The 15449-nt window shown below is 49.7% G+C and overlaps 2 protein-coding genes across 2 annotated transcripts; both read left to right on the forward strand.

Annotated features, from left to right (window-relative positions):
• The first annotated feature begins 4765 nt into the window (after positions 1–4765).
• On the forward strand, positions 4766–8939 carry LOC146199949 (uncharacterized). The gene is made up of 2 exons (XM_084592237.1): positions 4766–5771; positions 8854–8939. The coding sequence occupies exons 1-2, from the start codon at positions 4766–4768 to the stop codon at positions 8937–8939; spliced, it is 1092 nt and encodes a 363-aa protein (XP_084448363.1).
• A 1725-nt stretch (positions 8940–10664) lies between these two features.
• Positions 10665–14838, forward strand: LOC146199950 (uncharacterized). The gene is made up of 2 exons (XM_084592238.1): positions 10665–11670; positions 14753–14838. Exons 1-2 carry the CDS (start codon positions 10665–10667, stop codon positions 14836–14838), a joined length of 1092 nt encoding a protein of 363 aa, XP_084448364.1.
• Positions 14839–15449: the final 611 nt, after the last annotated feature.

Raw genomic sequence — 15449 nt, forward strand, 5'->3', positions numbered from 1 at the left:
ATACTCGTGAAATTGGGAATGCCCGTTCTACTCTTGATTTAATCTTTGTCAACAAAAGTGTGTCTGAATATATGGTATCAGTAGACGCTGGCATTTCTGATCACCATGTCGTAAACTTGTCATTTCCGATAGAAAATCGACAACACCACAAGGAACATTCTATTCGTATTGTGAAAATTTTTCACGAGCCAATCACCAAGCCATTTTGGACGCACTGTGGCATCTCTCTGATAATCTATGTGGTGATGTTAAATCATTATGGAAGGCATTAACAGAAACTGTACAGTTCTGCCTCGATAATTATGTACTTGACAGACGTACCAAAACTAACAAAAAGAACCCATGGATGACTCGAGAAATTGTTCATATCCATCGCAAGCTAAAACGTGCCAAGCGTAGCGGTCATTTCAATAGCTCTCATCAAGCCCTTAAATCTGCGCTCGCCCCTCGCTTAGCCGATGCAAAAGCAAAATACTTCACTCACTCACTCCCGAGCTTTCTAAAAGACAGTCCTGAGAAGTTCTGGCGGTACCTCAGTGAAACTAAAAAAGAACCGAGTCAGTTATCTGTTAATAATTGCACTTCTCATGACCCGCAGTTATTGCCAACTGCCAACTTTCACTCTGTTTTCACCACGGCACGCGATGACGTCCAGTTTGATTATTCCCTTTCGGATCTATCACCCGATTTCATTACTTACGAAGGTGTTTTTAATATGTTACTCAACCTTAAAGTGAAGACCTCTGTTGGCCCTGATAATGTACCTAACGTATTCCCGCGTCGCTATGCAGAACCCCTAGCCCATATTTTTACTCATCTGTTCCAGTTATCATTTCGGGACTGCGTTCTTCCTGACGATTGGCGAATTGCCCGAGTGATTCCAGTTTTCAAAAAAGGGGACCGTCTTGATGTTAGAAATTATCGTCCAATTTCATTAACCTCTATAGTACATGTAAACGCATGGAACACATCGTATCCAACTTCATAATCGCATTTCTCGAAGAAAACAATGTTTTGTCGTGTTTCCAACATGGATTTCGGAAAGGCCTTTCAACTGTTACCCAACTGGTAACCACCATTCACGAAGTGGCATCCTCTTTTGATAAGGGTGAGCAAGTAGACATGATATTTCTTGACTTTAGCAAAGCATTTGATCACGTCTGCCATAACAAACTAGTCCTAAAGCTTCAGAACATTGGTCTTCCTTTACCAATGGTGAAATGAATTCAAGCATACCTCAGTAACCGAAAACAGTTCGTCCCCGTGAATGGCTGCTCCTCTAAAATTCTCCCGGTTGGGTCTGGAGTACCCCAGGGAAGTGTCGTGGGCCGTGTTTTATTCCTAATTTACATTAATGACATTGCTGCCTCAGTTGACATCACATCTGTTAGTATTAGGTTATTCGCAGATGACTGTGTTCTATTCAAAACTGTTCGTTGCATAGATGACCAAATTGCTTTGAACAATAACCTTAATGCTGTACACCAGTGGTGTAGCCTTTGGTCTATGGAATTAAACAGAGAAAAATCCGTTCTTCGCGTAACTAACGAAAAAACTCCGTTTCAGTTTTTGTACAAAATCAACGAATATCCAATAGTTCAGGTGGATGAGTGTAAATATCTAGGCGTCACGATCACTAAAAACTTGAACTGGACCAGCCACATCAACAAAACCTGTGCATCCAGGAAACTAGGTTTTCTTCGTTCTAAATTAAGGTCAGCCCCTGCCCATGTTAAGCTGCTAGCATACAATACGCTTATCAGACCTCAGCTGGAGTATGCTTGTGTGGTGTGGGACCCGTACTTGAAAAAAGAGATAACTAAAGTAGAAGAGGTACAGAGAACAGCAGTTCGTTTTATATTCAATGCTTATGGCAGATTAGATTCCCCATCGTCTCTAATGAGTGATAACATTTTGACATTAGAAACGAGAAGAATGATTTCCAGATTGAGGTTTCTGTATCGGCGTTGCAATCACCAACTTGATATCAATGCACAATTGTTCATTCATCCACGCGTGGGTCGTTCAACCCGACACTCCCATCATCACAACCTGGAACCAATCTTTGCCCGTACTAACAGATTCAAGAACTTTTTTTTCCGCGCACTGTCTCCCAGTGGAATGCACTTCCAAAAGATGTTTTCTCCGCTAGTAATGTAACAGTTTTTGAAGAAGGTGTACGAAAAGAACTGCTTTCATTTTTTGCTTCCCTTTTTGCTGATTCAATTTTTTTTCCCCATCATATGTTTCCACTGTACCCTGTTCGTTTTATATTTTTGCTTGCCGATGGTGGCGCTGAAATGCTTTTTCTTTTGTCCTGTATTGCCCTCCTGCTTGGTCTATATTGACTGCAGTATGTTCTAAATAAATAAAAATAAATAAACCATTGGCAAGACCCCACGCACAAGCTCGGCTCCCTGACTGGAATAAGTTCCGGCAAAGCTACATCAATACGGCCTCCATCCACGAACAAGGATACCACGCGTGGGCACAAGGATTGGTCACACACCTTCGTTCGGTGGTAACAAATTTAGCTTTCCGAGGCCACCCCAGAGGTGGACAACCACCTTGTGCCCCTCTCAAAATTCTCTCAAAATTCGCATCGCCGAGCTCACTCAGCGAGCGGCAGAGTACGCGGCTAAACTCGCCGACTCGAACTGGGTAGAACGCTGCAACACGGCGGCCAGACAAATTTCGAGCCAGAGCACATGGCGTCCTTTTCGTGCCCTAATTGACCCAACTCAAACCCGCGCCGAGCCACAAACACATCTCCAAAGAGCTATTCATAGCTTCGATGGAAATACATCAAAATTAGCATGCAAACTGCGCGATCAATATCTTTGCACTAAGCAGGACCCCGAAGGACCCGCGTACGCGTATGCAGGTTCAGAGAACGCGGATCTGGATCAACCGTTCCAGTTGCATGACCTGAAGGCGGCCCTGGCTAAAATAAAACGAGGAACGGCACCGGCCCTGGACAAGATAACTGTGAAACTGCTTGCCAATCTTCCCGACCCCGCCTACGAAACTCTCCTCGCTTTCATCAACTCGAACTGGCTTGGTGAGGCACCTCTACCAATTGAATGGAAGACTGCCCTGGTAACTTTCATTCCGAAAGCCGGCTGTTACGTTTCGAACTTCCCGAGTAACGAGATGGTGCACGTGTCGAGATGGGCGTCCGTTTTTCTAAGAAGACTGCGCGCGACCACCTCGGAGTTCGTGGACCTGAACCACCCAGGACGCAGCAACGCGGTGTCGCATATCGGCAGCGACGGCAGCAGTTGCCCCAGTTTGTGTCCGGAGGACTGTGCACAGAGGCGCTAACGAATTCGCCGAAGAGCGGGCGCGCCTGTGTTTGGAAACAGAGAGCCGCGGCGCCTGCGTGTTAGCACCGAGGAGAGAGAGCGGGTCATCTCCCCCCCCGTGGAGAAGAGCGGTCACCGCATTCCTTTCCCGCGGAGTGCTCCCGCGCGAGGGGTCCGCGTGGGTGGCGAGCGGTTCCGACCTTGGACAGCCAGCAAGCCTCCTTGGGACCCCCATGCCTGACTTCCCCCGGCGGAGTCGCCATCGTGCCGCTAAAGTGGAAAGAGTGCGATGGGAGGACGTTCTAGTGGGCGGTTCCCGAATGTCAGCAGATCAGGAACTCAAATGTGATTGGACTTTGACAAAATAGAAAATTCCGCAACTAGGTACTTGGAACAAAAAAGTTGTTAAAAACGAGAGCACGAGTGCTCTCTGGTGTGTACCTTCTCAGATTCACCATGTAAATAAACCTTCGTTAAGTTCTCTCCAACTCTCGGCCAGTCTCTGCTTGGGTGACCACCGCCCAATATTCAAGTGCCTGCAGCCCGACGTCTGACTCGGCTTTTCGCTACCCGTTGGTCCGCTACTGGAGCAGTACCAACGCAACAGCTGGTTGGCAGCGTCGGGATGGACTCCGCTGGAATCATGGTTGCAAGGTTCGGTGAGTGCTTGGCTTTTCTTCACTGAGGTTTTACCAGGCTTTGTAGTAAGTAAGTTTACAAAGGTGGTGGCGAATTGCTTATCGTTAGCGCGGGACTTGAAAGTACGTGACGATAAGAGATTTCTGAAAGGAAGAAATTGCAGCACTCGGGATAACCATGAATTTGAAAGGGTTGAAAAAGCCACTTTTACTGGAGTTGGCCAAAAGTCTGGGTTTGGATCTTCAGGACCAAACGAGAAAGCCAGATATCATTGAGGCTATTGAGGCACTCGAGGCAGACGACGATGAGCTCTTGAAATGCCTGGAGCTGATTGCTGAGAGAGAGAAATCAAAGAGGGAAGCAGAAAAAAAAAAAATGAGAAACGCATGGCTGAAGAGAGTAAGCGCTTAGAGCAGGAACTTGAGCTGAAGCATCTCGAACTGCAGGTGCTAAAAGCTCGAAATGAAAGTGATGAGAGCGTAGCATCGGGCACTGTAGAACGCAAGTCGTTCCGTATGAAAGACCTTATGCAACCTTATAGGAAGGGAGAGGACATAGGTCTGTTCTTGGTAAACTTTGAGCGCACGTGCGAGAAGGCAGGGTTTAGCAAAGCAACTTGGCCACAGTGCTTGCTGACACTGTTGCCTTGTGAGGCGGCAGATGTGATAGCCCGCTTGACTAAAGAAGATGCAGACGATTGCGATAAGGTTAAATCTAGTCTGCTCAAAAAGTATAGAATGTCAGCGGAAGCTTTCCGGCAAAAATTTCGCAAAGCTAAAAAGGAGATTGATGAGTCGTACCCGGAGTTCGCGTATAAGCTCATGGCTAACTTGGGGGAATGGCTCAAAGAATCTAAAGCTTATGACGAAAGCCAAAGAATGTTGCAGTGCTTCGGACTCGAGCAGTTCTACTCTTGCTTGCCTGATGATGTAAGGCATTATTGGGTGCAAGACAGGCCGGAAGTTGCGACTGTTTCGAAGGCAGCAGAACTGGCAGAAGAGTTTGTGTCGCGCCGTGCGCTGGACAGAAAGGAAAGCCCTAGGAAAGAACACCAGAATAGGAAAGCAGCTGGATGGAGAGGGCAACCTTTAAAAGAGAAACAGCAAGCACGAGGCGCAGATGTCGCAGAAAAAAAGGCGATTGTAAGAGAAGCACCCGAAGCAGAAGACCGCCAAAATAATGCTTTTGAAAAGAGACGGCCATTGGTATGCTATAATTGCCAAAAGCCCGGACATGTAGCGGCGGTCTGCAAAAGCCCAAAGATTGTTTGCTCGTCAGTGGACAGCAACGATGAAAATATGCGGCTTCTAGAGCCATACATGCGAGATCTCGTTGTGAACGGAAAGCCGTGTCGCGTGCTTCGAGATTCGGCAGCTACAATGGATATAGTTCATCCCTCGTACGTAGAACCAGAAAATTTCACTGGAGAGTGCGCATGGATTAAACAAGCGGTGGAAGCCGGTAGCGTGTGCCTTCCAATCGCTAACATCAGCATTCAAGGTCCATTTGGCGTACTTCATACGGAGGCTGCTGTGTCGGCCAGTCTGTCGAAACAGTACCCCTATCTTTTTTCGAACAGATCTGACCAACTCTTGCAGCAGAAGGGACTATTGTTCGGAGAAGGGGCTGTTCACGCGTTGACTCGCTCGAAAGCACGAAAGCTGGCTGCTAAATCCGTCACACTGGAAGCGTCAGGTGACGTTGACGCGACAGAGAGTGAGCCGTTAGACATGACAGAGGCAGTCCACGCGCCGATTAGCGAGGAAGTGAACATCCGAGACACGCGAGAAAGTAGCGAGGATTGTATTGAGCTTAAAGAGGCCTGCGGTGAGCTTCTCATAACACCGGCATCTGACAGCTTGCAAAGATTGCTCGGGGTGGACCGATCGTCCCTGATAGCCGAGCAGAGAGTCGATTCCACATTGCGGAATCTTAAGCACATGAAGAGTGATGGTATCGCGAAGAAAAACGTGATATTTCTAGAAAGGTCCGGGATACTTTATCGAAAGTATCTTGATCGCAGAGGAGTGCAGTTCGACCAATTGGTCGTACCAAAACGCTACCATGGTGATCTTTTGCACTTGGTTCACGGGAGCTCGTGGTCGGGTCATTTAGGGCTCAAGAAAACAAAGAATCGTTTGCTGCAGGAATATTGGTGGCCGGGATGTTTTCGGGAGGTGGAAGATTTTGTAAAGACCTGCGACACATGTCAACGGGTGGGCAAGCTGGGAGATAAGGCGAGAGCCCCAATGAAGCTAGTGCCTGTGATCACGGAGCCATTTCGACGACTCGTGATCGACACTGTTGGTCCCCTTCCAAAGACTAAGACTGGCTATAGCCACATTTTGACAGTAATCTGTCCTGCCACCAAGTTTCCCGAGGCAGTGGCCCTGAAAGAGTTGAGCTCAGTGGAAATTGTGAACGCGCTCATGTCCATTTTCGCACGGGTTGGGTTTCCCGCTGAAATACAGTCAGATCGGGGGACTGTTTTTACCAGCGCACTGACTACAACTTTTCTGGAGAGATGTGGGATTAAGTTAATTCATACTTCAGTGTACCACCCGCAGTCCAACCCGGTAGAAAAGATGCACTCGGTAATGAAGCGCGTACTGAGGGCATTGTGCTTTGATCGCAAAGCCGACTGGGATGCCTGTTTGCCCGCAACAATGTTTGCGCTGAGAACCGTACCTCACGAGGCCACGGGATTCACACCAGCCGAACTGGTCTACGGCCGCTCCCTTCGATCGCCACTCCGCCTTCTTAGGGAATCGTGGGAAGGCCGGGGAGAGGACCCTACGGTGGTCGAATACGTTCTCGCGCTGCTTGAACGGTTGCATAAGGGACAGGAGCTCGCGGGATGCGAAATGAATAAAGCACAGACGAGGGCCAAACACTACTATGACCGAACAGCGAGATCACGCTGTTTTAAAGCGGGAGACGCGGTAATGGTGTTGCGACCTTCCCAGAAAAATAAATTGGAAGTTCGATGGGAGGATCCAGCGGAAGTTATTCAGAGGTTGTCCGACACGAACTATCTAATTAGCCTGCCCGGAAGGCGAAAGGTACAGCAGATATATCACAGTAATCTGCTGAAACCGTACAGGGAAAGGGAAATGATAGTTAACATGGCGTTGAACCTCCCCGAGGAAACATCACTGGATTTCCCGGATCTAGGAGCAGGGGAAAATGAGGACTGCAGTGAAAACATTGACCAAGCCATTAAGGCCATGGTCGAGGCCGCTGAAGTCGATGCTGATCAAAGCAGAGATCTAGCAACGCTATTGCACGAATACAAAGATCGGTTTTCGGAGAAGCCGGGCCGGACAACTGCGATAGTTCACGACATCGAGCTTAATTCCTCTCAGCCTGTCCGTTCGAAAGCTTACAGGGTGTCACCCAGGCAGCGAGAACTTATGGAGGCTGAAATTAAGCGAATGTTAGAGCTCGACGTCATTGAGGCTTGCGAGAGCGACTATACGTCACCTCTCATTTTGGTAGAAGTCCCTGGAAAGGAACCGCGTCCCTGCATTGATTACAGGAGGCTCAACCTCATAACCAATGACCAGACCTACCCAATACCCAATATCGAGGAACGGATTGAGAAAGTTAGCAGTGCAGAGTATATATCTACATTCGACCTCGTTCGAGGCTATTGGCAGGTGCCCTTGACCGAGCAGGCAAGTAGATATGCGGCGTTCATTTCGCCCGTGGGAACATTCCGCCCTAAGGTATTAAGCTTCGGCTTAAAGAATTCCCCTTACTGCTTCTCAGCCCTCATGGATAGGGTTTTGCGGGGGCTGGAGGATTTCGCCTTACCATATTTGGATGACGTGGCGGTGTTTTCTAGGTCATGGCCCGAGCATGTCACGCACCTACGAGCGGTTCTTAGCCGTTTCCGCGACGCGGGTTTGACAGTGAAAGTTGCGAAATGCCAACTTGGGCGAGCCGAAGTAACCTACTTGGGTCACACAGTTGGACGAGGCCACCGCCGACCATCAGATGTGAAAGTAGCTGCTATCCGCGATTTCCCGCAGCCGCGTACTAAAACGGATGTGCGCTCGTTTTTGGGAGTAGCGGGTTACTACCAGCACTACATTCCCCGTTATTCAGAGCTTGCCAGTCCTCTTACTGACGCTTTGAGGAAAACGGAACCGCGGGTCCTTCAATGGGATGAAAAGAAAGAAAAAGCTTTCTTTGCCTTGAAACAAGCACTAACGAGTAAACCTGTGCTGCAGGCACCTGACTACTCGAAGCCATTTATTGTGCAGTGTGATGCAAGTGACCGTGGCCTGGGCGTGGTATTATGCCAGAGAGGTGACGCGGGTGAAGAGCATCCGGTGCTGTATGCTAGCCGTAAGCTAACTCTACGGGAGGAAGCGTATAGTACTTCGGAAAAGGAGTGCGCATGTCTTGTGTGGGCAGTGCAGAAACTTGCGTGCTACCTCACCGGCTCGAGGTTCATCATTGAAACAGACCATTGTCCTCTCACGTGGTTGCAGACTATGTCCCCCCAAAACGGCCGACTGCTTCGCTGGAGCCTCGCATTGCAGCAATACTCTTTTGATGTTCGCTACAAAAAGCGTAAACTAAATGGGCAATGCCGATGGCTTAAGTCGATGTTTTTAGTGTTATTGATAGCATCGATGAGTCTGGCTTGGGTATGTTTTTTTCCTGGCATAGGTTTGCATAATTACCATTTTTCTTTTAATCTTGAACATTGTGTTTGTGTGAATGAATAATGTTCTGGTTGTTTCAAGTGCTGAAGTAGTAGTAAAATGATTAAAGTAATATTGGTATGAGAGCCTGGTGGATCTCGTGGAGAGAGTCCTGGCGCTTGTCGTCTTTGCAGCTGTGGTTTTCGTGTTGTTCAAACTGATGCTGTCTTTCCTGTGAATGAGCTGGTCTGCAGAGATCAAGAAGCCCTCCATAGTCTTCACAAGAAGCAACGAGGAGCTGCTGAGTCCGTTGGAGGCAGCAGAACATCAGCAACAGTGAACCGAACCAGAACGACATCGTGTATCCCTCTGGACAATGGTTGCTGACCTTTGTGCATCGGGATCTTCAACCGCCGCCGGAGAAGCTGTTACGTTTCGAACTTCCCGAGTAACGAGACGGTGCACGTGTCGAGATGGGCGTCCGTTTTTCTAAGAAGACTGCGCGACCACCTCGGAGTTCGTGGACCAGAACCACCCAGGACGCAGCAACGCGGTGTCGCATATCGGCAGCGACGGCAGCAGTTGCCCCAGTTTGTGTCCGGAGGACTGTGCACAGAGGCGCTAACGAATTCGCCGAAGAGCGGGCGCACCTGTGTTTGGAAACAGAGAGCCGCGGCGCCTGCGTGTTAGCACCGAGGAGAGAGAGCGGGTCATCTCCCCCCCCGTGGAGAAGAGCGGTCACCGCATTCCTTTCCCGCGGAGTGCTCCCGCGCGAGGGGTCCGCGTGGGTGGCGAGCGGTTCCGACCTTGGACAGCCAGCAAGCCTCCTTGGGACCCCCATGCCTGACTTCCCCCGGCGGAGTCGCCATCGTGCCGCTAAAGTGGAAAGAGTGCGATGGGAGGACGTTCTAGTGGGCGGTTCCCGAATGTCAGCAGATCAGGAACTCAAATGTGATTGGACTTTGACAAAATAGAAAATTCCGCAACTAGGTACTTGGAACAAAAAAGTTGTTAAAAACGAGAGCACGAGTGCTCTCTGGTGTGTACCTTCTCAGATTCACCATGTAAATAAACCTTCGTTAAGTTCTCTCCAACTCTCGGCCAGTCTCTGCTTGGGTGACCACCGCCCAATATTCAAGTGCCTGCAGCCCGACGTCTGACTCGGCTTTTCGCTACCCGTTGGTCCGCTACTGGAGCAGTACCAACGCAACAGCTGGTTGGCAGCGTCGGGATGGACTCCGCTGGAATCATGGTTGCAAGGTTCGGTGAGTGCTTGGCTTTTCTTCACTGAGGTTTTACCAGGCTTTGTAGTAAGTAAGTTTACAAAGGTGGTGGCGAATTGCTTATCGTTAGCGCGGGACTTGAAAGTACGTGACGATAAGAGATTTCTGAAAGGAAGAAATTGCAGCACTCGGGATAACCATGAATTTGAAAGGGTTGAAAAAGCCACTTTTACTGGAGTTGGCCAAAAGTCTGGGTTTGGATCTTCAGGACCAAACGAGAAAGCCAGATATCATTGAGGCTATTGAGGCACTCGAGGCAGACGACGATGAGCTCTTGAAATGCCTGGAGCTGATTGCTGAGAGAGAGAAATCAAAGAGGGAAGCAGAAAAAAAAAAATGAGAAACGCATGGCTGAAGAGAGTAAGCGCTTAGAGCAGGAACTTGAGCTGAAGCATCTCGAACTGCAGGTGCTAAAAGCTCGAAATGAAAGTGATGAGAGCGTAGCATCGGGCACTGTAGAACGCAAGTCGTTCCGTATGAAAGACCTTATGCAACCTTATAGGAAGGGAGAGGACATAGGTCTGTTCTTGGTAAACTTTGAGCGCACGTGCGAGAAGGCAGGGTTTAGCAAAGCAACTTGGCCACAGTGCTTGCTGACACTGTTGCCTTGTGAGGCGGCAGATGTGATAGCCCGCTTGACTAAAGAAGATGCAGACGATTGCGATAAGGTTAAATCTAGTCTGCTCAAAAAGTATAGAATGTCAGCGGAAGCTTTCCGGCAAAAATTTCGCAAAGCTAAAAAGGAGATTGATGAGTCGTACCCGGAGTTCGCGTATAAGCTCATGGCTAACTTGGGGGAATGGCTCAAAGAATCTAAAGCTTATGACGAAAGCCAAAGAATGTTGCAGTGCTTCGGACTCGAGCAGTTCTACTCTTGCTTGCCTGATGATGTAAGGCATTATTGGGTGCAAGACAGGCCGGAAGTTGCGACTGTTTCGAAGGCAGCAGAACTGGCAGAAGAGTTTGTGTCGCGCCGTGCGCTGGACAGAAAGGAAAGCCCTAGGAAAGAACACCAGAATAGGAAAGCAGCTGGATGGAGAGGGCAACCTTTAAAAGAGAAACAGCAAGCACGAGGCGCAGATGTCGCAGAAAAAAAGGCGATTGTAAGAGAAGCACCCGAAGCAGAAGACCGCCAAAATAATGCTTTTGAAAAGAGACGGCCATTGGTATGCTATAATTGCCAAAAGCCCGGACATGTAGCGGCGGTCTGCAAAAGCCCAAAGATTGTTTGCTCGTCAGTGGACAGCAACGATGAAAATATGCGGCTTCTAGAGCCATACATGCGAGATCTCGTTGTGAACGGAAAGCCGTGTCGCGTGCTTCGAGATTCGGCAGCTACAATGGATATAGTTCATCCCTCGTACGTAGAACCAGAAAATTTCACTGGAGAGTGCGCATGGATTAAACAAGCGGTGGAAGCCGGTAGCGTGTGCCTTCCAATCGCTAACATCAGCATTCAAGGTCCATTTGGCGTACTTCATACGGAGGCTGCTGTGTCGGCCAGTCTGTCGAAACAGTACCCCTATCTTTTTTCGAACAGATCTGACCAACTCTTGCAGCAGAAGGGACTATTGTTCGGAGAAGGGGCTGTTCACGCGTTGACTCGCTCGAAAGCACGAAAGCTGGCTGCTAAATCCGTCACACTGGAAGCGTCAGGTGACGTTGACGCGACAGAGAGTGAGCCGTTAGACATGACAGAGGCAGTCCACGCGCCGATTAGCGAGGAAGTGAACATCCGAGACACGCGAGAAAGTAGCGAGGATTGTATTGAGCTTAAAGAGGCCTGCGGTGAGCTTCTCATAACACCGGCATCTGACAGCTTGCAAAGATTGCTCGGGGTGGACCGATCGTCCCTGATAGCCGAGCAGAGAGTCGATTCCACATTGCGGAATCTTAAGCACATGAAGAGTGATGGTATCGCGAAGAAAAACGTGATATTTCTAGAAAGGTCCGGGATACTTTATCGAAAGTATCTTGATCGCAGAGGAGTGCAGTTCGACCAATTGGTCGTACCAAAACGCTACCATGGTGATCTTTTGCACTTGGTTCACGGGAGCTCGTGGTCGGGTCATTTAGGGCTCAAGAAAACAAAGAATCGTTTGCTGCAGGAATATTGGTGGCCGGGATGTTTTCGGGAGGTGGAAGATTTTGTAAAGACCTGCGACACATGTCAACGGGTGGGCAAGCTGGGAGATAAGGCGAGAGCCCCAATGAAGCTAGTGCCTGTGATCACGGAGCCATTTCGACGACTCGTGATCGACACTGTTGGTCCCCTTCCAAAGACTAAGACTGGCTATAGCCACATTTTGACAGTAATCTGTCCTGCCACCAAGTTTCCCGAGGCAGTGGCCCTGAAAGAGTTGAGCTCAGTGGAAATTGTGAACGCGCTCATGTCCATTTTCGCACGGGTTGGGTTTCCCGCTGAAATACAGTCAGATCGGGGGACTGTTTTTACCAGCGCACTGACTACAACTTTTCTGGAGAGATGTGGGATTAAGTTAATTCATACTTCAGTGTACCACCCGCAGTCCAACCCGGTAGAAAAGATGCACTCGGTAATGAAGCGCGTACTGAGGGCATTGTGCTTTGATCGCAAAGCCGACTGGGATGCCTGTTTGCCCGCAACAATGTTTGCGCTGAGAACCGTACCTCACGAGGCCACGGGATTCACACCAGCCGAACTGGTCTACGGCCGCTCCCTTCGATCGCCACTCCGCCTTCTTAGGGAATCGTGGGAAGGCCGGGGAGAGGACCCTACGGTGGTCGAATACGTTCTCGCGCTGCTTGAACGGTTGCATAAGGGACAGGAGCTCGCGGGATGCGAAATGAATAAAGCACAGACGAGGGCCAAACACTACTATGACCGAACAGCGAGATCACGCTGTTTTAAAGCGGGAGACGCGGTAATGGTGTTGCGACCTTCCCAGAAAAATAAATTGGAAGTTCGATGGGAGGATCCAGCGGAAGTTATTCAGAGGTTGTCCGACACGAACTATCTAATTAGCCTGCCCGGAAGGCGAAAGGTACAGCAGATATATCACAGTAATCTGCTGAAACCGTACAGGGAAAGGGAAATGATAGTTAACATGGCGTTGAACCTCCCCGAGGAAACATCACTGGATTTCCCGGATCTAGGAGCAGGGGAAAATGAGGACTGCAGTGAAAACATTGACCAAGCCATTAAGGCCATGGTCGAGGCCGCTGAAGTCGATGCTGATCAAAGCAGAGATCTAGCAACGCTATTGCACGAATACAAAGATCGGTTTTCGGAGAAGCCGGGCCGGACAACTGCGATAGTTCACGACATCGAGCTTAATTCCTCTCAGCCTGTCCGTTCGAAAGCTTACAGGGTGTCACCCAGGCAGCGAGAACTTATGGAGGCTGAAATTAAGCGAATGTTAGAGCTCGACGTCATTGAGGCTTGCGAGAGCGACTATACGTCACCTCTCATTTTGGTAGAAGTCCCTGGAAAGGAACCGCGTCCCTGCATTGATTACAGGAGGCTCAACCTCATAACCAATGACCAGACCTACCCAATACCCAATATCGAGGAACGGATTGAGAAAGTTAGCAGTGCAGAGTATATATCTACATTCGACCTCGTTCGAGGCTATTGGCAGGTGCCCTTGACCGAGCAGGCAAGTAGATATGCGGCGTTCATTTCGCCCGTGGGAACATTCCGCCCTAAGGTATTAAGCTTCGGCTTAAAGAATTCCCCTTACTGCTTCTCAGCCCTCATGGATAGGGTTTTGCGGGGGCTGGAGGATTTCGCCTTACCATATTTGGATGACGTGGCGGTGTTTTCTAGGTCATGGCCCGAGCATGTCACGCACCTACGAGCGGTTCTTAGCCGTTTCCGCGACGCGGGTTTGACAGTGAAAGTTGCGAAATGCCAACTTGGGCGAGCCGAAGTAACCTACTTGGGTCACACAGTTGGACGAGGCCACCGCCGACCATCAGATGTGAAAGTAGCTGCTATCCGCGATTTCCCGCAGCCGCGTACTAAAACGGATGTGCGCTCGTTTTTGGGAGTAGCGGGTTACTACCAGCACTACATTCCCCGTTATTCAGAGCTTGCCAGTCCTCTTACTGACGCTTTGAGGAAAACGGAACCGCGGGTCCTTCAATGGGATGAAAAGAAAGAAAAAGCTTTCTTTGCCTTGAAACAAGCACTAACGAGTAAACCTGTGCTGCAGGCACCTGACTACTCGAAGCCATTTATTGTGCAGTGTGATGCAAGTGACCGTGGCCTGGGCGTGGTATTATGCCAGAGAGGTGACGCGGGTGAAGAGCATCCGGTGCTGTATGCTAGCCGTAAGCTAACTCTACGGGAGGAAGCGTATAGTGCTTCGGAAAAGGAGTGCGCATGTCTTGTGTGGGCAGTGCAGAAACTTGCGTGCTACCTCACCGGCTCGAGGTTCATCATTGAAACAGACCATTGTCCTCTCACGTGGTTGCAGACTATGTCCCCCCAAAACGGCCGACTGCTTCGCTGGAGCCTCGCATTGCAGCAATACTCTTTTGATGTTCGCTACAAAAAGCGTAAACTAAATGGGCAATGCCGATGGCTTAAGTCGATGTTTTTAGTGTTATTGATAGCATCGATGAGTCTGGCTTGGGTATGTTTTTTTCCTGGCATAGGTTTGCATAATTACCATTTTTCTTTTAATCTTGAACATTGTGTTTGTGTGAATGAATAATGTTCTGGTTGTTTCAAGTGCTGAAGTAGTAGTAAAATGATTAAAGTAATATTGGTATGAGAGCCTGGTGGATCTCGTGGAGAGAGTCCTGGCGCTTGTCGTCTTTGCAGCTGTGGTTTTCGTGTTGTTCAAACTGATGCTGTCTTTCCTGTGAATGAGCTGGTCTGCAGAGATCAAGAAGCCCTCCATAGTCTTCACAAGAAGCAACGAGGAGCTGCTGAGTCCGTTGGAGGCAGCAGAACATCAGCAACAGTGAACCGAACCAGAACGACATCGTGTATCCCTCTGGACAATGGTTGCTGACCTTTGTGCATCGGGATCTTCAACCGCCGCCGGAGAAGCTGTTACGTTTCGAACTTCCCGAGTAACGAGACGGTGCACGTGTCGAGATGGGCGTCCGTTTTTCTAAGAAGACTGCGCGACCACCTCGGAGTTCGTGGACCAGAACCACCCAGGACGCAGCAACGCGGTGTCGCATATCGGCAGCGACGGCAGCAGTTGCCCCAGTTTGTGTCCGGAGGACTGTGCACAGAGGCGCTAACGAATTCGCCGAAGAGCGGGCGCGCCTGTGTTTGGAAACAGAGAGCCGCGGCGCTTGCGTGTTAGCACCGAGGAGAGAGAGCGGGTCATCTCCCCCCCGTGGAGAAGAGCGGTCACCGCATTCCTTTCCCGCGGAGTGCTCCCGCGCGAGGGGTCTACGTGGGTGGCGCGCGGTTCCGACCTTGGACAGCCAGCAAGCCTCTTTGGGACCCCCATGCCTGACTTCCCCCGGCGGAGTCGCCATCGTGCCGCTAAAGTGGAAAGAGTGTGATGGGAGGACGTTCTAGTGGGCGGTTCCCGAATGTCAGCAGATCAGGAACTCAAATG

The sequence above is a fragment of the Amblyomma maculatum genome, chromosome 2 (genome assembly GCF_055883805.1).
Source record: "Amblyomma maculatum isolate TAMU_Amacu chromosome 2, ASM5588380v1, whole genome shotgun sequence".
In the NCBI taxonomy this organism is placed as follows: Eukaryota; Metazoa; Arthropoda; class Arachnida; order Ixodida; family Ixodidae; genus Amblyomma; species Amblyomma maculatum.

Excerpts from the sequence above, each read along its gene's own strand:
- LOC146199949 (XM_084592237.1), top strand. The coding sequence starts at position 4,766 with ATGGCTAACTTGGGGGAATGGCTCAAAGAATCTAAAGCTTATGACGAA. Across the intron at positions 5,772-8,853 it reads TGAGCTTAAAGAGGCCTGCG|AGATCAAGAAGCCCTCCATA; the intron begins GTGAGCTTCTCA and ends GCTGGTCTGCAG.
- LOC146199950 (XM_084592238.1), top strand. The coding sequence starts at position 10,665 with ATGGCTAACTTGGGGGAATGGCTCAAAGAATCTAAAGCTTATGACGAA. Across the intron at positions 11,671-14,752 it reads TGAGCTTAAAGAGGCCTGCG|AGATCAAGAAGCCCTCCATA; the intron begins GTGAGCTTCTCA and ends GCTGGTCTGCAG.